At 40.1% G+C, this 23,616-nt stretch overlaps 1 protein-coding gene across 1 annotated transcript in view; it reads left to right on the top strand.

Annotated features, from left to right (window-relative positions):
• The first annotated feature begins 1,021 nt into the window (after positions 1 to 1,021).
• The window catches only part of ATAD2 (ATPase family AAA domain containing 2), a 37,178-nt gene continuing 14,583 nt past the window's right edge, over positions 1,022 to 23,616 (top strand). Inside the window, exons 1-15 of the mRNA XM_020796525.3 lie at positions 1,022 to 1,401; positions 4,367 to 4,488; positions 6,277 to 6,326; positions 6,524 to 6,692; positions 8,931 to 9,033; positions 9,269 to 9,359; positions 10,749 to 10,853; positions 11,251 to 11,368; positions 15,435 to 15,542; positions 15,988 to 16,096; positions 17,220 to 17,335; positions 17,791 to 17,965; positions 18,044 to 18,132; positions 18,764 to 18,923; positions 20,304 to 20,394. Of these exons, the coding sequence (XP_020652184.3) occupies positions 1,120 to 1,401; positions 4,367 to 4,488; positions 6,277 to 6,326; positions 6,524 to 6,692; positions 8,931 to 9,033; positions 9,269 to 9,359; positions 10,749 to 10,853; positions 11,251 to 11,368; positions 15,435 to 15,542; positions 15,988 to 16,096; positions 17,220 to 17,335; positions 17,791 to 17,965; positions 18,044 to 18,132; positions 18,764 to 18,923; positions 20,304 to 20,394 (1,888 nt within the window). The 5' untranslated portion in view covers positions 1,022 to 1,119. The remainder of the gene's footprint in view (positions 1,402 to 4,366; positions 4,489 to 6,276; positions 6,327 to 6,523; positions 6,693 to 8,930; positions 9,034 to 9,268; positions 9,360 to 10,748; positions 10,854 to 11,250; positions 11,369 to 15,434; positions 15,543 to 15,987; positions 16,097 to 17,219; positions 17,336 to 17,790; positions 17,966 to 18,043; positions 18,133 to 18,763; positions 18,924 to 20,303; positions 20,395 to 23,616) is intronic.

The raw sequence follows: 23,616 nt of genomic DNA, 5'->3' as shown, positions 1-23,616 counted from the left end.
GGAGGCAGGCGGTGCATCACAGCCTCTCCCAATTTGAAGAGACCCTTGTCCAGCCGGATGAAGCAAAGAGGCAGTCCCAAAACCAGCAAAATCAGGGAGCTGGACAGGGGACAGATTGTATTTGCCTTCTGTGTGGAAGGGATTGTCACTCGAATTGGCCTTCTCAGCCACACTAGACGCTGTTCCAAGTCCTTCGTGGAGAGCAAGATACAGTACTATAGTCTCTCAAGACTGAAGGATGCCTAACCTAAAAACATGCCAAATTTCTTATCTAAAATAGTTGCCTCTTTGTAAAACTATTAAGATGTTGACTGATAATGTACTGTGGGGGGGGGAAGAGTGGAATTTGCTGCAAGAGTACCCTTCGGGGATATTGTGGTATGTTAAGAATTCAAAGGAATAAACCGTAGAACTGTCGGTTTCGCCTGTTGTTCTTCACTTAATACATGCCAGTAAGTTTCAGGGACACCAACCAAGAGGCGACCACACGCCGGGCTTGCTTTTCCTGAGAAAATGAAGGTAAGTGCACGGGAGGGAAAGCACTCCTTTTTAAGGGGGTAAATACACATTCAGGTTGCTGAATATTTTCGTTTTCGAACGCTCCCGGGGCAAGGACTAGGAAGCTCTGCAGGCAAAGCCGAGCGCGCCCGCCCACCGCCCTGCCGCCTCGCCCGGAGCCAATCAAGGTGCGGCAAAAACCAGCGTCTTTCGAACCCCGCTGGCGCCAAAACGGACGTTGTCAAAGGCAGTCCCGCGCGCCGTGTCCCTTCGCGAAGGTGGGACTATTTGCCGAGAGACAAAACAGCCCCGCGAGAGAAACTAAGCTCTGGGATACCTCACACGAAAAAGGGAGCGAAGGAAGGAAGCGCGGCCCAAGGCTTGTGCGCCTTAACCAGGGTGGCCTGGCACTTTTCAGCTCCCCCCTCCCCCGCCCTGAGGAAAAAGGAGGAGCCAGAGGGGCGGAGGAATCCCGAGGGCGGTTGGTGACGCTGCGGCGGGCGGGCCGTGGCGCCAGAATTCGGAGTGGGCTGAGGAGAGAGTTTTGAGAGGTAAAGTCAGGCTTGAGTTTCGTTCAACGGCGCCGGCCGTTATCGCTCCACCGCTCGGGGGAGGGCGGCCATGGTGATGCTCCGGAGCAGTTCGGGCGGTTCTAGCCGCCCGGACCCTCACGACGGAGAGAGCGGCGCCGCGACGCCCAGCACCGGGAGCCGTCGGCGGGTCGTCCCGCCGCGGTGCCTCTATGAGGCGATCGAGTCGAGTTCGGAGTTCCTCTCCTTGGAGCTGCCGTCGACGCGGAGCAGCAGCAGACGCAGAGTCGGGACCCGCTCGGCAAGCACGGCCGCTGCCGAGGCTGCTGGCTCTTCTAGCCAGGGACCTGCCGGGAACCGGAGAGCGGTGGCGGTGAGTCGGAGGGGGGCGAGAAAGGAAGGGCCGCAGGGGTTCCGAAGCTGTTTCAGGGACAGCCAGGGCTTGGCTTCACCTGAACTTGGGGGTGAATCGGAAAGCCGGACTTGGAAAAGTCCTCTTTTTTTTGGTAACTTTTGAAAGCCGTGCTTGGAAAAGTTTAATTTCTGTACAAAAAACCCCAACAGTGTCCCGTGGCCATACTGGCTGGGGGCTTTTGGCACTCCAGAAAGCAATTTCCCCAACCGCCGTTTCTAATGATTAATGCTCAGGGTAATTTCGTTTCATTTATGCAATCCCCTTCGCAGCCCTTTGAGTTGGGCCATCGCTGCCTCTCGTGATAGTTAATTTAACCGCGGTAAAGAGGAGGGGGGATGAGTGAAGATCTTTTGCATGGATTATCGCATTGCCATTGACTAAAGACTGCTACACTGGTTTTCTCTGCCCGTAAATTAAATGATGCACACTTTCCTTCAATGGTTGCTTCCAGACCACCAGTGTCCACACAAGTGTTGAGCTTGTATTTGGGCAAAGTGCTGGGCTGATCTGTTTTTGCCCTGCCTTTTGAAATATGCTCTGCATGATAAAAAGGAACCAGACCCCACTTAAATTCCTGGCAGAACCAGTTGTGCAGCTTCCTCCCCTTGCTTTATCCGGTTCCAACGATAAGCTCTCCTTCATTGTCTCTATGCAAAATTCCTGTTTCTCAAGCACCTTCTGCAGGGCACTGAATTGTCCCCTGAGGTGATGATTAAGGAACAATAGCTGTCTTTTCTTAAACAGCTCTGCTCACTCAAGCTGGCCACAATTTCTTATCTGACATCCTGGTTGGGGAAAATCTTCTTAGTTTGGGTGACCAATGTGTTGCAGGAAGAGCAAAAAATCCTTTCACTGATTGTTGTGTCTGACTCTTCATGACCCCATGGACCAGAGCAGACAGGCCCTCCTGTCATCCACTGCCTCCCGGAGTTGGATCAAATTCATCTTGGTCGCTTTCTTTGATGACACTGTCCAACCATCTCGTCCTCTGTCGTCCTCTTCTCCTCTTGCCTTTACTCTTTCCCAACATCACAGCTGCAAATCCCTCAGCGATTTGGATATGCTATCAATAGTGCCATATCATCCACAATGAATCTATGTGGGTTATAAGATCTTTGGAAAGGAGTTGGTCCTTTCACATCCTCACAAGAATACTTGGGGAGGACATGAGAGGGTCTAAGCTAAAGTGAGAGATACAGAACTGCCTCCCAAGGAACATAAGAAGAGCCCTGCTGGATCAGGTCAAGGGCCTGTCTAGTCCTGCTTCCTGTATTTCACAGGGGCCCCACCAGATGCCTCTGGGAACACATGGGACAACTAGATAGCTGTCTCCTGATACCCCTGCCCTGCATCTGGCATTCTGAGGTACCTTCTTTTTAAGCCTGCAGATTATACAGCCCCATAATGGTTTGTAACCTACAATGGGCTTTTACATCAGGTTACAAGGAAGTTGAAGTTGGCCCCCACCCTAATTCCTATGCTGGCAGGGACAGTCCTTTTGAGCACTCCAGGTTGGCTGACTTACTGGAGACCAAGGAAGGTGATTTAAAAGGCAGGAATTCTAGACTTGTTGATTTTCAATGTGTTTTTACTTATGTGACTTCAGTGGTGTGGTGGTTCCAATATAAGATATTTTGAGGAGTGGGATTACCATTATCTTCCCAAAACAAGTTTACAAGTTGGAACAGTGCCAATACTAAATAAAACATGTTATGCTGGAGGTTTACAGTGTAATGGCGTGATTCTCGAACATTTTGACCTGTGATTTGGCCAAAGTGATAAGGGTAAACGACAATTGGTCTATTAGCCTGAGTCTCTTTTTCTTACACTTAGCACATACATGGTATCTAGTGACTAGAGTCACTAAAAAGATTATAGACTTCATTTCAAGTCTTCAATTAAAATGATTTCAATTTCAATGCTATTTTTAAAACAGAGATGGCAGAGGATATTTATTAAAAATTCTGGCCTGATAATGTCGTTTAAAAAAATATAAAGACAAAATATAAATACTTTAGATGATTTGTTATTTAATGGCAGAGCTAATGATAAAGCAGGACCATCCAATTGTGCCTTATACTTGCTCCTCTAATAATGGGGGTGATGCCATGGCTGCTTGAGTAACTGTTCCCTGTATATTCTCTTGTCACTAGCAGGAAGAACAGTGCTGTTCCTCCCAAGCATCAAATACTGTGCATCTATTAGGGCCAGTTAACACCAAATATTTTGGGTTCTAGTATTTGGCCATGTACGCACAGCTATTTGGGCATGCTAAAATACATATCAATATATTTATCCGTGCCTTCATCTTTTCCTTGATACATGTATGTATTATGCAGAAGATCTGTAGTGTAACTTTTAAAATAATATATGCACATGTTTCTACAGTGGGGTCTTGACTTGAGAACTTAATCCGTATTGGAAGGCGGTTCTCAAGTCAAAATGTTCTCAAGTCAAATCTGCATTTCCCATAGGAATGCATTGAAAACCATTTGATCCGTATCTGCTCTTTTCCGTCCATAGAAACTAATGGGAAGCTGCTATTCTGCCTTCGACCACTAGAGGGGGATATTTTGTTTCTTTTTTTCTTAGGTCAAGAAAGGTTCAGGGAAGGCAGGGAAAATACAGTCCAGGCAGTACAGTACCAGGCAGTCAGAAGACTGTCTCCCAATCCGCTCTCTAAACGCTGGGAGGAGTGAGGAAGCAGACAGGCACCCTTTCCACTGGCCAAGAGTTAACTGAAAGTTCACATTTTGCACTTTCCCTGCCTCCCACGTGGGTTTTTTTCAGTTCTTAACTCAAATCTAAGTACTTAAGTCAAGTCAATATTTTCATATGAGAGTGGTTCTTAAGTCAAAATGTTCTTAACTCAAGCCGTTCTTAAGTCAAGACCCCACTGTAATTGTTATTTGTGCTTCTTCAGGAATGTGAACATTTCACAAGACACTCTATGAGGAAGAGTAATCAACAATGTTCAGACTCTGGGTTTGACAAAGACGTGGTAATGCTCAGTGAAAATGGCATTAACAGGAAACATTTTACAAGGTAATTGATTTTTCTTGTTTTTGAAAATCAGATGATAGGATCCTTTAATGTTCTGCCTCAGTGTTTTGTTATCCAGTGTATGCAACAGAATCTGTATTTTAACTAGTTTTTTGTTTTCATTTTACACTGGTCAACATGTTATACATGAGTGTTAAAAATCTGAGTGAGGTGACTTGATACAGAGGAAATTGTATTTTTACTGAGAGTTCTGGGCTTAATTGTGCTGAATCCTATTTGCATGCTTTAGAAATGGTTTGCCTAGCAATTTTACCCCCAGCTCATTCAACAGAAATGAATCCTAGTATAAAAGGAAGTTTTTCTGAAGTGGGTTTTCGATTTCATTTCTGTCTTGTTAAATCTGCTTCATTATGAGATTTGCTGGTGTGGGCTAATGGCAGTTCTAGTACTGTGAGCAGGTAGTTGGACTGTGAGCATTATGAATCCCCTGATTTTTATTTGTTTTAAAAAGAATACAGTATGAATATTGTAAAACAAGTGAAATAATCAAATGTTAATGATTAACAGCAAGCTTAAAAGAAATACAAAAGGGTAGTGTTAAGTCTGAAAAAATAAAAGTATTTTCTGATTCAGAAATGATAGCAAAGTAGCTGTCAAGTAAACCCGCCTGAGGTTGGCTTTCCATAATCAGGAAGCCTCCTTTGAAAAGGCATGCTGTCCATCCTTTGCTCTACTTCTAGTTACGGGAGGCACGCAAAGAAATGCCTGAGAACTAGATTTACTTCCTGAATACCACATCTGCTCCCTTCCAGAGAAGACCAGATTGCCCCCTGTCCCACTGTTGTCTTCATGCTGTCAGAAAAAGATGTCCTTATTCAGTCAGTTTTTTGACGGTTGACTAACTGCTGAGAAAAGACCTTTTATTAGGCGGAACAATTTTCTGGATGTGGCATTAAATACAGTGTAAATTACTTTAATCATGATTAATATGATAATTGTATTTTAACATAACTTTCGAAATGTTTTGTTTATATGTATTTTAGTCATCTTGTTAGCTACCTTGGTTCCCAGAATTTCCAGAACTACGTGACATTAAATGAATGAATGACATGACAAATAATTGTATTTATAAGCCAGTAGCCTGATTAGTAATAATTCAAACTGGAGTTTACTAGAGTTGGGATAACTGAATATACACTGTCTTCTTCCAGGAGAGGCTATAGTTGGTCTGTCAACTAGCTGACAAAAGGCTCTGTCTTGTTGCTGACACCAGTTGAGGCTCCAGTAGCAATGATAGATGTGTAGATAGCCCAACTTTCAGTAACAGTGCAGCCTGACTGAACACCATCTCCCTGAATGTGTGAACCAAAAACCAATTTCATCTCATTTGTCTCCGTGATGAGCTTCATTCTGCAATGCAGCTGTGATGTCACTGACCAAAACTAAGGCTAGCATAGTGTTCTACATACCAATATTGTTTCTGGCTGAATATCTGACAACTGCTGCTCTGGGCATGGAAGAATGCATGGAAGAATACAAGGAAACCCTCCTGGTTCAGACCAAAAGCCTATTTAGTGTGTCTAATCCCATCAGCATAAATGCTACCTAGGGTAGAAGAATGGAATGGCAAGGGGGAAGGGAGACTGAATAGAGGTGGGCTGGTTGGCTGCAAACCCAAATAGGAGCAAGCTACCCAGCAGTTTGTTCCAGATTCTGCTCATGTCAACTGAATATTGAATCCATACTTGGCTACTGAGTGTTTTAAATAAACATCTAAGCGAAGGTGGTGAATGAGATGCTAGCTCTTACCATGTATTTGCTTCTGTGTAGGCAGCTGGCTAGATTGCAGGCTGATACAAAAAATGAAGAGTGTGAAGAAGGTAAGCATTGTAAAATTATACAAGTCATATCAATATAGAATTGTAAAAGGTCTTAAAGAACCTGTGACTGACTGAATCTGCTGTGGAGAAAGATACTTTTTGCCTAAAATGTTCTGATTTCTAGAACCTGTGACTGACTGAATCTGCTGTGGAGAAAGATACTTTTTGCCTAAAATGTTCTGATTTCTTTTCCCAAGGAGTTGTAGTTCCTGTCACCAGATCACTGAAAAATGGAATAAATGTGAAGCCCTCTGAGCTTGTTGCAGAAGAAAATAGGGATGTTGAAGTTCGTCGTAGCTGCAGAATTAGGCGCAGTCGCTATAGTACGATGAACCAGTCAGTTTTGTTTGACAAGCTTATTACAAAGTAAGTTTTCTTCCAGTACAGCATCAAAATGTTGGTTAAAAGTTAATGGCATTTACTTGAAGAAACTGGTGCACATTCTAAAAGGTATCGACAGTTATCTGAAACTGTTTTATGAATCTTTGCTGACTGAAAATTAGTAATGAATGAATATGGAACACACTGTAGCTTGCATATTAGCTATTAGAGTACTTTCCTATTACACTTCTGCTTTCAATAGCATTGGAGTTAGAGGAGCCAGACCCCTGTGTAGTTCAGAATCTGGGTATAATTCTTATACCTTCAAAAATGTAGCTACAGGCATAGTTGATTGAAAAAACACATACACACATTCCCCCAATCAGCATCCTGGCATGCCCCAGGACCATCCCTGGACACTGCATGAAGTGGTTATGACAGTAGAGGGGGCCAGCCAGATGAGCTGCTGCAGTGCGAACAGCAAGGCCCCAGGTCAGCCTGAGACCCACCTTTCTCAAGTCACTTCCCAGAGACAAATAGCATAATATTTATTGATTTTTAAAAAACATATTGAAATATATATTGAAAAGTGTATAACCAAAACTGCTGCTCAGGTCCATGCAATTCAAAGGAGAAATCTACTACCAAAGTAATACAATTCAGTCTTGTTGCTAAATATATTTCCCCTTTATAGGTCTGTTCTAATTCTACTTCCCAACTAATCGTGCCTTGATACTCTCCATTTTGCTTTTTAATAAAGCTGTTTTCAGTTTATGACTAGTTTTTATGAAAGTAAAGTCTATGCTGGAAAATGCACTTCTGTGTACCCTGTTTCCCTGAAAATAAGACCTAACCTGAAATTATTTATTTATTTATTTATTTGATTTTATTTGTATCCCACCCATCTGGTCTATGCACCCACTCTGAGCGGCTTCTAATATAATACAAACAATTAATAAAAACACATAGATACATAAATCTACAAATGAAAATGTGGAAACCAAGAAAACAGTAAAGTAAATTAAAGAGAAATGAGAAGAGAGGGAAGGCCTGAATAAACATCCATGTTTCTACTTGGCTTTTAAAGATACCCAGCATAGGGGCCGCACGAATCTCCGGAGAAAGTTTGTTCCAGAGGCAAGGAGCCACTGCCGAGAAGGCCCGATTTCCTGTTTTTTTCCTTCCGGGCCTCTCTGGGCGTCAGGCCCCTCAGCCTCACCTCCTGACTTGCACGGGTGATCCGGGTAGAGCTTGGTGGGAGTAGGCGTTTCGCCAAATATCGAGGTCCTAAACCGTTTAGGGCTTTATAAGTAAGCATTAAAACTTTGAAATCAGTGCGGAAACGGATGGGCAACCAATGCAAATAAGCCCTAGTATGATTTTTCAGGATGCTCCTAATATAAGCCTTACCCCAAAAATAAGCCCCAGTTAAGTGAAACCCTGCCCTCCACCATTGTGCAGCAACCATTAGAAGATGACATGACTGTATTTGAATAAATGTAGATTGTTATACATGAAAAAAATTAAACATTCCCTGAAAATAAGCCCTAGTGCGTTTTTTGGAGCAAAAATTAATATAAGACCCTGTCTTATTTTCAGGGAAACACGGTAATGAATTTTGGGTAGAAAAGGAATGTTTAAGTTGGAGAGTGTTGATCTTTTCCATGGTAGGAAGAAATTTGCAGAATTTCAGAAGTACAATTGCAGAACTTGAGGAGTTCCTGTTTTCCTCTGTCACAAAGTCACATAAAATACAACAGCATTAGAGTGCATATTTGATGTGGTACAGAAGAAATAGAACTGCCAGCATTTTCCAGAGAGACACTCAGTTTTGCTCTTCCAGCTCCCATTGCAGACTATCTCTTATCTCTGTTTTCCTCTAAATGAAACTAACAAATCTTCAGGAGAATTCAGATTTGTTTCTTTTCAAAAGAGTCTTAACTTCATTTTGTTCAGATCTTAGTCATTCCCCTTCCTTCACCAATTGTATCCCTAGATAAAAGATAATAAAGGGTAGCTTGTGAATCAGCCTGTTTCAGTTCTGTAATTACAACTACTAGTTATGTATGGAGAAAAGAGGTGTGTTAAATACATGCAACAGGAAGTTCAAGTTGGTGAGCATTAATAGTGTATAGTGCATTGCAAACCCTTTTGCATTTTGGAGGAGAGACAAGTTAAAAAACATTTCTGTGCCTGCTTAGCACACTCCTGCAACATTTTTGTTTAACTAGATTCTACTTAAAACATTTTCATACTCATAATTTTGCCTTGCATGCTTATCAGCACTGCTGAAGCTGTACTTCAAAAAATGGATGATATGAAAAAGATGCGCCGGCAACGAATGATGGATTTAGAAGATCTTGGAGTATTCAATGACAGAGAAGGGGTAAGAGCATATTCATGTTGTATAAAGGACAGTACTTATTAATATAATTTTTAAAACACGTAGTTTAACTTTGCCTTTGCTCTCTGCATGAGTAAGCCAGATGGTTGTAGCATTTTATTACATTTTACACTGCTGCTTTATCAGTGTTAGTCCTGGAACTTTAATTTTTCATGAATGTACGCAGATGGCTTTATTGCACGTAATTAGTTGAACTGATGCTTCTTCTTATATGCAGGAAAACCTTAATGTGTACTCAAGAGGAAAACAAAAAAGAGTAATCCAGAGGACTGATGAAGAAACTACTGATAACCAGGATGGAAGTGCAGGTTGTTTTGTTTTTAGAACAGTCTTTATGATGTCAGTACAGTGCAATAGAATTTTGTTTACCTGTGGAAATGAAGTATCTTCCTCACTATCAAATGAATGCATTTCCTCACACCTTAATAATCCCATCATTAGATAACTCTGATCCTTGAAGGGATATTTAATCCTCCCCATCACTTGACTGACCCAAAGATATAGATGGGAAAATGTATGGGTATAAATTTGTAGCCCCAACCCAACACCACATGTGGTCCCGGGTGAGCGTCAAAACTACTGCAGCCTGTTCCCGTAGGACAGGAACCTGTGTGTTCTGTTGGAATCAGAATCTTGTTTACATAAATTGGATGTTTACAAAATGATATGCAGAGCCGGTGATAATTGCTCTTAATTGCTCATTAACCTGTTCAGGTTGTAGTCTGAAACTCACATACCAGGGAGTAACTCATTAAATTCTGTAAAATGCTGTAACGGATTGTAAGAACACAATCTTGTACTTGCATACTCAAACATATTCCATTAAATTTGGTTGAGGTTATTTCCCAACACATTTATGTATAGTAATGCTTATTTGTTTGAGTATGCTGTTGCCAAACAATAACAGACACTATTTATTTATTTCATTTTTAGAACATATATAAACATAATTGAAATACAATTTAAAACATTTAAAATGGCGGACTTAATCAAGTAGACTAGCTAAGCTCAGCTGAATCTCTAGGTATAGTATATTGTAATGCCTGTCTAAATAACCAGGTTTGTACAGTGGTGCCTCGCATAATGAGCGCACCGTTTAACGATGAATCCGCATAGCGATCTATTTTTTTAGGTCGCTAATGCGATCGCATTGTGATGTTTTAATGGGCAAAACATCGCATTGCAATGATCGTTAAGCGTTTCGCTTACCGATCTTCGCATTACGATGTTTTCAAAACAGCTGATCGGCGTTTCCAAAATGGCGGCCGGACGCACAAAGTGGCGGCCCGCATTGTTTTTGCGCCCTGCCCTCGCTTACCAAGGGCGCAAAAATGGTGGCGCTATGGAGGATCGTCGCTGAACGGTGAGTTTGGGCCCCAGAGAAACGCATTAAACAAAGTTTAATGTGTTCCTATGGGGTTTTTTGATCTGTTCAGCGATGTTTCTGCATAGCGACGATGAATCCGGAACGGATTAACGTCGCTATGCGGGGCACCACTGTAGTGACTTTTTAAAAGTCACAAGCGAAGGGGCCAAATGAATTGCAGGGGGGAGTTCATTCCACAGCTGAGGAGCAACCGCTGAGAGGCCCTACTTGATCTAGAACTAAAATGGTCTAGCGCTTGAATCTGGTGGACCATTTTTTTTAAAAAAGGGTAATTTTTTCAAGCTAAATAAACTTATTTTATATTAATTAGAGTCTTCAGAAGAAGGTGAAGACCAAGAAGATGTAGAAGATAATCAGAAGCGTTATGATCTTAGACAAAGAAAGACTGTCGTGCGATATCAAGCTTCACCAGAAAGTAAGTTTGCTTGATATCATGTTTTTCTGGAGGAATAAGCTATCTTTGTTTCTGATTGAAATACTTTGGAAAACTGCACTGTATCACAAATTACTTGATATTTCAAAAGTTTACATTTTTTCATTTAATTATATAGGTTTTTGGTAGATGATTTTCAAAAGTTAATATCTATCTATCTACCTATCTATTTTTTCCCTCTAAGTCTTTTTACTAACGAATGAAAATATATTGGTGGAAAATTAACAAATGGATTTGCTTCAAATTAGCATTATACTAAGTATATCTGCATGATATTTCTAGATTTTGGTTTTTAATAAATAATATGTAAGTTGACATATGTATTTTTGTTGACTGATATGTAGACAAAAATGTGTAATTTTATCTCTGTTATTTATAGAGCCCAGGCATCAAAGGAAGCCCAAATTATTTTATCCTGATGTTGCCTCACCAGTAAGACGAAGGTTTTCCTTTAGTCCTGCAGGACCAAGAAGTCCTTACTGTAAAAAGATGAACAGGTTTGTTGTCTGTGTTAATACTCTAGTGTTACCAGTGTTTGAACTGTCCTCTACTCCTGAATTATTCAGCTACAGTTGGTTCTGCTATGGCAGAGCACCAATATGAGGGCTGGCAGATCTTCTGGACTATCATCTCCCTTAATCCATTATAATTGACTATGCCTTCTGAATCTTTTGGTATTGTTATAGGTCAAAACGTTGAAAAAGCCAGTCCAGTACTAAATTCCCCTACTAAGCTTTGCTAGTAATGTAAGGACTGATACTGGTCAGCATAAGGGATATATGGTGCTATTGTCATTTTGGACTAGAAGTGCCTCCGTCCCTGAAGAATGAAAATATTATATTTTTCAGTGTCACTTTTAGGAAATTAGAGTACCAATCTATGTAGACTAATCTGGAATGTGGTGGTCTTCCTCGTGTTGGAACAAGATAGTAGGAGTGTATCATCAGTTCTATGCTATCTTGTATGAAGCAGAATTTGCTGTGCTCGGGTTTTTATTATTTTTATTTTCTACTAAAGGCCTTAAATGACTAACTCCAAGTAATGATGTGTATTTTTTTCCAGAAAAATTTAAACTGGAAAATTTTACAGAAAGTATTCCAATGCCCTAAATAGAGCACAGTTGGATTTAACACGTTTGATTTACTTATGCACACTAATCAAATTTTAAACTATTCCAACAGCTTGTAAGTATTTAAACTGAAATAACTGATACAGTGGTTTGACTGTTTTACTAGAACTGAGGAGACCTGGTGTTCAACTGTAAGATCCTTTGCATCAATAATTTCACATGACACAGCTTGCAGTGGAAACTGTAGAACATTTATTTTTGAACCATGAAATGAAGTGTTCTTGTGTCCTTCCTCCAATGGGTCAAGAAGGAGTTTCCAACTGTCAAGTATAAAAGGGTTGCTGTAGCTAGTATTCCAGGGTCCTGGTAACTTGGGTGATGTCCATTCCTTCAGGGTCTTCCCCAACGATATAGGCAACAAGGGCACAGCCTCATCTTCATTGGGATCATCCCACTGGGTACCTTTCTCGGGTTCCAAGGTCTCCCACTCTGTTCTTGCTCTGCCAGCCTCCTCATCTCCCATGCTGTCCATTCAATTCTTTCTCTCCTTTCCCTTTCTACACGCTCTTTCTCCTCTCTCAACTTCCTCCTCCACTCTCTTGCTTCAGCCTCTCCCCAATAAGAGGGTAGAGGGGGTATCACTGACTGTTGTCTGTAATCTGCCTCTTCTCTAGGTAATCTCCAACTCTTCCACTTGCAACCAGATCCATTCCCAACCTGGAGGTAACTGCTCTCTCCTCCCTCTCACTTCTATCCCTGCTTCAATCTCCTCCCTCTTTTTACTTTGTTCTCCCACCTTTTCTAATGGCTCCTTCTTTATTTCCATTCCCCTTAACTCTTTCTCTACTTCGTCTATTTCTGCACTCTGTAGAGACTCCTCAGGTATTTTCACAGGAGTCGATTGGGATTCTCCATTCTCTTTATCCTCTGTTTGATGAGAAGGGACTGCGCTCCAATGAGTGGGAATTCCGACTCGCCTCCTTGTCTCACACCTGGGTTCAGATGTCACTCATTGTTACCACATGGTAAATTTGAAGTGACTAGTGGTTGGTTTTTTTCTAGGAAAATCAGTATAAAATAGAAATGCAGTAATTCAATGAAATATGTAAATATACCAAATACACTGGAATCAATCTTCAATAAAGACATGCTGAATTCTGATTGTATATCATTCCATCCAACTATCACCAAAGTGGGGAGACAGCGCGTGAAAATCTTTGTTTCCTATCCCTTAACCTGATTTACTTCTATTTACTGTGTTTCCCCGAAAATAAGACATGGTCTTATTATAATTTTTTGCTCCAAAAACGCATTAGGGCTTATTTTCAGGGCATGTTCTATTTTTTCATGTACAACAACCTACATTTATTCAAATACAGTCATGTCGTCTGGTAGCTGCACAATGGTGGAGGGCGGGGTTTCACTTAACTGGGACTAGTGGTAGGGCTTATATTACGCATCCTGAAAAATCATACTAGGGCTTATTTTCAGGTTATTTTTGGGAAAACGGTATTTAAAAGATTGTAATTTCCTTTGAAGTCATCTACACTGGTCTCCGTGGCCTCATACAGGGTCACAGCTGTATACTTCACACCCAGCTGTTAAGAAAGACATCTATTGTAGGCAGGCTTCCATGATTCACCAAATACTACATCACTACTCTTTAAATCTCGGGGATAATAGATACCCGTTCTGTGAGTTTCAGCTTGTAAGTTTCAGTTGGTTACTCTTTCAGCTTTACCTCCCTTACTTTGTGGGTCTGCATGTTTGCTTTTTAAACTTAAAGTACTGTATCTTTGAATATTAATGGGGGAGCCACTGATCTATCAGTTAGAGGCTTAAAAGTTGTGAAAACCTCCCAGTCTTAAAAAAAAACACTAGGCATTATCTGTATCTGTTCAGAGTGAAGTGATGCTTACATGTTTAGTTTCTGAACAATCAAAATGTAAATTTATAATTAAATAGGTTCAAGTTATTGTACAGTGGTGTCTCGCACAATGATGTTAATTGGTTCAAAAAAAAAAACCGTTCTGTGAAAACATCGTTCTGTGAAACACCATTTCCCATTAGAATACATTGAAAACCGGTTAATCTGTTCCAATTGGAACGGATTGCCGTCCTTAAGTGAAAATCAGCATAGGAAACATCATTGAGGGAAACGCGGTTCCCCAATTGAAATGCTTTGAAGCCGACTCAATGCATTTGAATGGGTTTGCGAAGTCCCTTTTCGCTCCTGTAAAAGTGTCTTAAACTGTTTGAAACCTCTTTAAAATGCTTGCAATCGTTAGCCCACCTCCTGAAACCTATGCAAACTTAATTTGGTGTTCTGAGTCTTCGTTAATTTTTGGTGAATTTTTTTATTCTCCATTGAAAGCCATTGGAGGGACCGTTCAATGGCTTTCAATGGAGAATAAAAAGTGCTTCAAAAGCAGGGAAACGGAGATCAAAGAGCCCTTTCCGATGTCCCTTTTTGCTCCTGTAAAAGTGTCTTATACTGTTTGAAACCTATTTTAAATGCTTGCAATCGTTAGCCCACCTCCTGAAACCTATTCAAACTTAATTTGGTGTTGTTCTGAGGCGTCGTTAATTTTTGGTGAATTTTTTTCTCTCTCATTGAGAAGCATTGGACAGACTGTCCAATGCTTCTCAATGAGAGAGAAAAAAATTCACCAAAAATTAACGACGCCTCAGAACAACACCAAATTAAGTTTGCATACGTTTCACAAGCTGGACTATTGATGCCAAGCATTTAAAACAGGTTTCAAACAGTTTAAGGCAGTTTTAAATGAGTGAAAAGAGACATCGTTGTGCGAAAATTCCCCATAGGAAACATCGTTGTGTGAGGCGGCAAATTTTTCAGAAAAAGCCATCGTTGTGTGAATTTATCGTTGTGTGAGGCACTTGTTGTGCGAGGCACCACTGTATATATTTGTGCCCCCCATCATTTATAATTCATTGAAACATTGGTACTGCTCAGTTGTATTTTTATGCACTTTCATGCATGAACAAGTCTGGAACCAATTCAAAATTCTTATCTGTAAGGAACAACTTCTCTCTTCTTCCACCTCTTTCCTTACAAAATGCATCCATATATGGCACATTCCTTCTTCGTGGCCTCTGTGAATGCACACAAATGGGTTTTATTGTGCTTGTGCAGGGCTTCTCAGAATATTCTAGAGCTTAAAAAGATGTGATTAGTAAGATGTTGCCCCATGGTGCTCATGCTCCGTCCGCGCGTAATACCTCAGTTCTGAAAATGTCCGCCGCTGTGAAGGCTCTGACCAAAACAGCTCAAGACACTAAGACGGACAGCGGGGAGGATGGGGGGGATGTGTGGATTCACAGAGGACCACTCAAAGAACTATGGTTACGGATAAGTAACCTCTCTTTTTGCTACTATATGAAATCAGTTCTGGATACCTTATTTGGTTGTCTGTTAATTGTGTAACATTGTACTCTACATAATATGCTTACAATGTTTCCTATTAAAACAGACGAAAACATGCAATGCATAACAGTGATTCCACATCGTCTTCATCATCTGATGATGAACAGCGTTTTGAGAGGCGTAGAAAACAAAGTCGGAGCAAAGCATTAAGCAGGTATCCTGTAACTTTTGTACTCAAATTGTAATGTACATGTGATATTTCCTTATCTAGGGATTGGACTGGCGTTGTACCTAAAATACTGTGGGTGAGAATTATTTCTGTGTTTTTTTTTAATTTAAATTTATCTTGTTAAGAAGTAATATATTCATAATTTAGTATATGCATTTGTTTTAGCTAATGGTGATACCACAGTATCTTAGAGGCAAAACAGGTTAGCTTCCCAAACTGAAGTTGCATTACCTGATGCTTTATATCTTTAAGTGGCTACCAAATTAAAGAAAATTCTAAATTCAGTTTTAACTCTAATGAACACTTAGATTAGTGTTGATTTTAAAAAGTCTCATTCTTTTTAGTGAGTTTGTGCTAGCTGAGAGCAAAATTGAGTTTAATCTTGTGACTGTATTGTATTGCATCTCTTTACTCTTTACTTTTGAATTAGATGCCTTCCACTGAACTTCAGGAAAGATGAATTGAAGGGAATCCACAAAGATCGGATGAAAATTGGTGCAAGTTTGGCTGATGTTGATCCAATGCAAATAGACTCTACTGTAAGTGTTCAATATTCCACTTTCTTGAGTAAATTGTGCTTGTTACAGATTGTGAAGGGTCGTTTGGTTGGGCTTCACTTTTCTTTAATAAAACACCAGCAGATGCTTGGTCAAATAACTTATCGTCGTTTATTACTTCACCCAACGGGGTTTCAACCATAACATGTTTGTTTTAACTGAGTCTCTTGTTCGAGCAACGGCTCTTGCAAGGGTAACAAAAAGCTTTATTGAAGAACGTTTCCCAAAGTCTGGTCCCATGGACCGGCACCAACTCTTTCCTGACCCTCAGTTCCCAAACCCGGGTCAAGGGGACTTAGAAGCGGGAGGGTCTCTTCATCTCCCATCCATCCCCAGGACGAGTCTCTCTCTCTGGTCTAGTCACCCCAAGGTCCAGGAAACACCCCATCTTCCTCAGTTCTTCTAAATGCCATTCCCGACGAGCCTCCTTTTCCTTGGCAGTGGCTTCTTTCTGTTCCCTAATCTTTCTTCGCCATTCACGTGTCTCAGACTCAGCCCAATATGACGGTCTTTGGGGTAAGCCTTTCTTCCTTCGATTCTTGGCTTCTATCTTAGGCACCCGGACTTGTTCCCATTTTCCCGTCCACGGGTCCTGCAACCATATCCATTCCTAACCTCCAGAGATGATGTCTCGTTCTCCACTGACTTCCCCCAGCCCCCCTTCCTCCAGTACCTCCTGAACCTCTTTCCTTCCCGCCAAATCTTCCTTAAAAGGATTAGTTATTTTTAACCCTTTCCAGCTCTAGGGTGTCTACTGCTTTTGACACCCCTTTTCCCTGCAGATTTGCCTCTTCTAAATCTCGATTATCTGAGCCTTGATCTCTTTTACGACTGAGGGTAGTCGGTGGACTAGTCTGGGTTTGTTTGGAAGTTTTTATGAGAGACGGCTCTACCAGAAAGACTCGATACTTCTGGTCTTTCCCTTCACACAGATCTGACGCTTCTTAAAATAAATACTGTACATCTCTTCATTCAGAATTCTGAAAGTTAATTTGAATGGAAGCAATGTGGCTGATTTGTTTTTGGTTACAGAAATGAATGATCATTGAGAGCATTTAACTGATTATGTTCACTTTTGATTTGCATTTCTGTTTCCTCACTTTAGGTACGATTTGATTGTGTGGGTGGACTTTCTAGTCACATTTCAGCTCTAAAGGAGATGGTGGTTTTCCCATTGCTTTATCCAGAAGTGTTCGAGAGATTCAAAATTCAGCCTCCAAAGTAATAAACTATATTAATAGCAACATGATGTCTGCAAATCCTAAGCTTCAAATTCTTTTAGACTGTTGAAAGTATAAGGATTGGGATGAGCTAGTAGAAGCTTTGCATTTGGATGTTCAGATACGTTTTGATGGGGCCATTTGCCAAAGACTTCTAAGTAAACTTGGGAGTCAGCAAATAAGAAGACCAGTCTACTTACCAGTTATCTAGTTTAAAGAACAGGAAGTATGAAAGTGCAAATAAATGCACAGTTCTCATAACGGAAAAGCAAATCAGTATTAACTGTGATGCTAAAAGAAGAGTGTGGAGAACTTGGGGATAAAAGTATATTTAATGAGTCCATAAAATGTTTAAAGAACTTCACTTAAAAACATATGATGACATCCAGACAATGTACTTTTGTATATCAAAGAAATTCTGCTAACTGCAATGTTGTCAATTCCCAACTCTTACAGGGGATGTCTTTTCTATGGCCCACCAGGAACTGGAAAAACCCTTGTTGCCAGGGCACTTGCTAATGAGTGCAGCCAGGGTGACAGAAGAATAGCATTTTTCATGAGAAAGGGGGCTGATTGCCTTAGTAAATGGGTGGGAGAGTCTGAACGGCAACTTCGTCTATTATTTGATCAGGTAATTTTGCTTTCTTTTTCTCTGTGTTTTGTTCTGTGTAGCTTCATCAGTACTTATACATTTGAACTTCTCTTGTAGGCCTTTCAGATGCGTCCTTCAATTATATTCTTTGATGAGATAGATGGTCTTGCTCCTGTGCGGTCCAGTAGACAAGATCAAATTCACAGGTACGAGCTTCATATTTAAAAGCTATATTTGTGTTTTTTTTAATGTGCAGCTTGGAAAAGGCACAGAGCTTAGCAAAAAGGGAGCCCTTTGATCCCTGCTTTTTCTAATTTGGGGTTAGAAAAGAGGGGATCGTCTTATAAACGGAAAAATACGGTATGCTTAGCTTAACAAAGAGAAGACTGAGGGGGAGACATGATAGCAGTCTTCCAATATCTGAAGGGTTGCCACAGGGAAGGGGGCATCGATTTATTCTCCATTGCGCCTGAGGGTAGGACAAGAACACATGGGTGGAAACTCATGGGAGGGAGATCCAACCTGGAAATAAGGAAGAATTTCCTGACGGTGAGAGCCATTAAGCAATGGAACAGCTTGCCTCCCAATGTTGTGGGTGCCTGATTGCTGGAGGTTTTAAAAAAGATTGGACAGCCATCTATCTGGGATAGTATGAGGTCTCCTGCCTTGGGCAGGGGGTTGGACTAGAAGATGGCCAAGGTCCCTTCCACCCTACACCGATTCTATGATTCTGTGACTTTTTCCCACTTGTACAGCACACTCTACACAAGGCACAGACCAAGATCTTTGGCTCCAAGCCTCATAATGAATACAAACTTGCATTTGTTTGTTTTTAAGTTCAATTGTTTCCACGTTACTTGCACTGATGGACGGCTTAGACAACCGAGGTGAGATAGTGGTGATTGGCGCAACAAATAGATTGGATGCCATAGATCCTGCTTTGAGGAGACCTGGGCGTTTTGACAGAGAATTCCTTTTCACCTTGCCAGATAAAGATGTAAGAAACATGGTTTTCCTTATGAATAATTGCTGTGACCTGCCCATTGTTCATGGACTGTGATGATCTCTAGGGCAATAAACTTCTGGCAAGTTTCTCAAATTGAATGCAAATAATTTTTTCATTTAGCTGGAATGTGTAGCATTTGTTTAAACTAATGAAGATTTAAGTCTCTTGTGACAAAGAAATATTGAAATTATATAGAGGATGGTATTCCTTTTCTTCTCAGTTAAAATCAGTGGGATGGTCTTTATCTCAAGTAACTGTTAAATCTTACTTCTGAAAGAGCATTGTTAGGATTAGGTTGAAGAAGTCCATTAATGTAACATAAGAGCTCCATTGCACCATCCCAATAGTCCCATCTAGTTCTATATTTGGCTTCTCACAGTGACAACCATGCCATGGTATGCCTGAGTATGAATACCAATACCCCCTTCCTCTTTTGCTCCTCAAGAACTTGTGTTCAGTGTTGTACTGCTTCTGTTAGGAAAGTGACATGTAACCTATTGATCAAATCCGGGTAACATGATTATTCTTTGTTAACTTTCCTATTCCCTTTTAAAACTAGTCAGATCTCACCATTTGCAGATCATCTTTGTATTCCATATTTCTTACTTTATCTTACTAACACGTGGAATACATAATAAACAATCTTCTTATCCAGTTTTTCCATGAATGATTTCATAAAACCTTCATAATTTCTTCTTGTAGGCATAGTATTTAAAAAATATCTATCACGTTATCTTTCCATATAGCAAGTTGCTTCGGCCTCCTTACTTTTTCATTTTCCATACAATTGTTGGCTACTGAGACAACATTTCTGTGACACAGTAGTCTCACAATCTCCTTTTCTAAATAGTAACCGCCATTTTATATCTCATAAACAGATTTTCTATCTATGTCATTTTAAACTTACTTTAAAACTTGCTTGCTGAAATCCTGTTGCACTGCTATGCCAAAGGTGTAACCTTTGGAAGCACATTGCCTGAAGTTAAAAAAAATCTCAGTGGACATCTGTTGCATACTGAGTCATTCAGTTAACACATAATCTCTTCATAGCTGAAGCCAGTTTGCTTCCAAAGCTTAACTGCAGGCAGTTTGCTTCCACTCATTATGTCTTTTGTGTAGTGGAACAACAGAATTTCAGGGTTTCTCTTCCCCCCCCCCCCCCCCCCCAGTTTGACAAGGTGTTTCTGGAGCTCTTCACCATTATCTTACAACCATGTTAAAAAGTAGAATTTAGTACTATGCATGTAGAACACTCACATTTATAAATAATATAATATTGAAAAACAAGGATGATATAACTGGAAATATCTATAAAAGATTAGTACTGAAGCTACTGGGATTTTTAAAAAAATTACTTTTGTATACTTCTAGGCAAGGAAAGAGATCCTTAAGATTCAAACACGAGAATGGTCCCCAAAGCCATCAGAGCCATTTCTTGAAGAGTTAGCTGAAAAATGTGTGGGTAAGATAAATTTTTGAAAGTTCAAAAATAGACTTCTGGTACAGTGGTTGAAATCCAGTAGCAAGTTGCAGTTAGACTAGGCCCGTTGAGTCAGCGGAACTTATGAAGGAGTTGACTGAACGAATCACTACAGATTCAGTGGGCTTAAGGTTGCTACTTACTACTTAACAAATTGCTACTGATCCAGTAATAAGTTGCTACTTGCTACTGGATTTCAGCCAGTATGTTTATGTTTTGTTTGTAAATGTTGCTTTTAGATGGAATTTGCATTATATATAAAGTAATAGCAAATTGGTAATGCCCACATAATAGAGGGATGGATCAGTATGCTTGGGTAAATTGTAAGGTTTACGTAAGTTGAACATGGTACTCCACTCCGCCATCCAAACATGGTGGTAGAGAATACCAGAAAACAGTGAAGTACTGAACTTGCTCCATGACCAAGGAATACAAAAAGGCTTAAGTAAAGCCCAGGGCTTCTTAGCTCACTAAAAAGTAGCGTTCTTTATAATTTTGTATGTCAACAAAGTTGCTGACAATGTTCAGAATTCGGGGGGAAAAGCCACTCCTGAATCAACATCCTTGCACTTCAAACACCATTTTGCACTTATCTGGTAGACAGTCACTTTGGTAGTGGACAGGTTATGTAATGAACACAAAGTTCATGGCTTATGTTGATAATACTATTGTGACTTTGAAATTCTGTTTGTTTGTTTTTTGGTGGTTGTATCGATTTTTTGTGTCCACATTTCCACAATGTATACTTGTATATGAAGTAGTGGCTATTTATTTTACAGCATGTGATGAATTGGATTGTAATCTGGTGATGCTCACTGTGCTAATCTTCAGGATGTCACAATGCTTCTGTTTTTGTTCATTAAAATTTTATTAGTTTTCACTATACAGTGGTGCCTCGCTTGACAAAGATAATCTGTTCCAGCAAAATCGCTGTAGAATGAAATTGTTGTCAAGTGCAAGTAAAAAGCCCATTGAATTGCATTAAAACCCGGTTAATGCGTTCCAATGGGCGAAATACCTCAGCATCCAGAGAAGATCCTCCATAGGGCGGCCATTTTCCGGTGCCTGTAATGCGAGGAATCCTTCCTAAAACACAGCCGGGAGCCATTTTGCACAGTGGGCAGCCATTTTGAAGGCCCGACGATCACCTGTTTTGATCATCTTTAAGTGAAAAATCGGTACCCGAAGTAGGGAACCGATTGTCATAAAACGCATTTTCCCTATTAAAACATTGTTTTGCGATCGCTATGGTGATTGCAAAATATCGTAAAGCCATTTCCTTGTCTAACGAGGTAATCGTCAAGCGATTCAGTTTGTGCTTGTTAAACATCGTGTTACATGGGTTGCTTATAATTATTTATTTTTGCGTCTTGGTGTCTTCTTAGTTGTCTTTTCAAAATCTACTTTTTAAAGCATTTGAACCAGTCGTGTGTATTTTAGTATATAATGTTGACTACTATCATACTATTGCTCTCATAATATACAATGTTCTCAAAATCCTCTAATAATATACCTAATAAAAGCAATTCTGGTTTCAGATCTATACAATTTGATGTAATTTAACTGGCCACATTTGTATTTTGTACCAATAACTAAATAGGTTTCTAACGCACAGTGTTGTCTAAATCATTTTATATACATTTTCTTTATGTAATTGTTTAGCCATCTCTATCTCCACAGTTTCTGTCATGTCTATAACAATATCATATCTGATATATGTTAATTAAATACTATTTGTTTTATCCCTTCCTTATATCTAGCTTCAGTTTACCTTAAGTGCCACTTTGTTATGCCCATACTCTGATTAGTGATCCCTTATTTCAGATTGATTCCCTTTTCTAATATATATGTCCTCTTACAATTCCAGAAGTTAGGTGTATACAGTACATGCTTTCAACCTTGAGGACCCCTTAATATATTTTTCCTTTATATCTTTCTGTCCTTCTCTAGTTTGTCTTTTTCCAATTCTTATTCCTATCTTTCTAAAAATTCTGCCTTCCCTTGTACTGTCTGAGATCATTCTATGCACTTGATCTATCTCCACTAGATCTTCTAGGCTCTTTTTAACTAAATCTGCTGGTTCTTCCCCTTATCTTCTCTTAGCACACCTAAGACTCCCTTCAACTCCAGGGTTAGAATTAGATCTCCTTAATTTTCTCCTCCGATTTCCTCCAGCCCCTCCTTTGATTGGCATACATCACCCACCACCCTGACATTTTCTTGTTCATTATTCCCTGTCTCCTATTGAATATAGTCCTTCCTTAGCTGTTCATTGAACACCTTCACCTCTTCGTTGTGGGATCTCACTATTTCTAAAATTGCTTGAAGAGTAGATTTTGTTTCATCCTAAAATTTTCCTTGTTGTAACATTATGTCCCGAATTATCAGGTGATTTTATTCCAAGTAAAAGTAATCCAATTGCTTAAAGTTCAATTCTTGCTTCAATAAATCCACTTTAATAGCTTGATTATCTTTAGTGTTACATTTGAGCCCAGTCGCAGACGTGAAAGGTTTTCCACGCTCAGGACACTTGCTCACCAAATATCACAGTCCAGTTCACTTGCTGTTTGTATTTGTGGCCTGAAGTCTTTTGTAATCTAGCCCCAGAAGCAGTCCATTCCAGTATTAGTTTTATCCTGGTCTTTGCTACAGTCAGGTTCAGGACCCAGGATACATCCAAATATTTTTATTGGACCACATAATAGTCCACATTAGCCAGATATATATTCCAAGATGAATTGGCTTTGATCAGAGCTCAGTTGTCAGCCTAGATCTCAAAGTACAATTTAAATTTTCCACTTTGGCAGGATTAGATTTTCCAGGGTTAATTTGTCTATGCTTCAGTCAGTCCTCAGAAAAAAAGGGAAATCAAAACAAATTCCAAATTTAGAACTGCCATAGAGTGTTCAAAGTCATTGTTCTGGGCCTTCCGTCAATACCGTAGATAGCCATAACAAGTTTAAGTCCCAGAGTTGTTTAGCTGATAATGACTTTAAGAGAAAGTTTTCTTAAAATTCTAATGCCAAAGTAATACCAAACTTCCTTCCTTGAACTATAGTTAAATGTCTAATTAGTGTCCAATTTATTTTCTTTGCGTCTCCTTCCCTCTCTCCAGATTCACTGCTGCTCTATAAGGGGCGGGGGGGGGGGGAGAATAAAAGACACTTATTTCTGTTGTAGGGTTTGTCTCATCCAGAGGTAGTC

Source organism: Pogona vitticeps, chromosome 4, assembly GCF_051106095.1.
Source record: "Pogona vitticeps strain Pit_001003342236 chromosome 4, PviZW2.1, whole genome shotgun sequence".
Classification (NCBI taxonomy): domain Eukaryota; kingdom Metazoa; phylum Chordata; class Lepidosauria; order Squamata; family Agamidae; genus Pogona; species Pogona vitticeps.
This window is presented reverse-complemented; position numbering and strand designations above follow the sequence as displayed.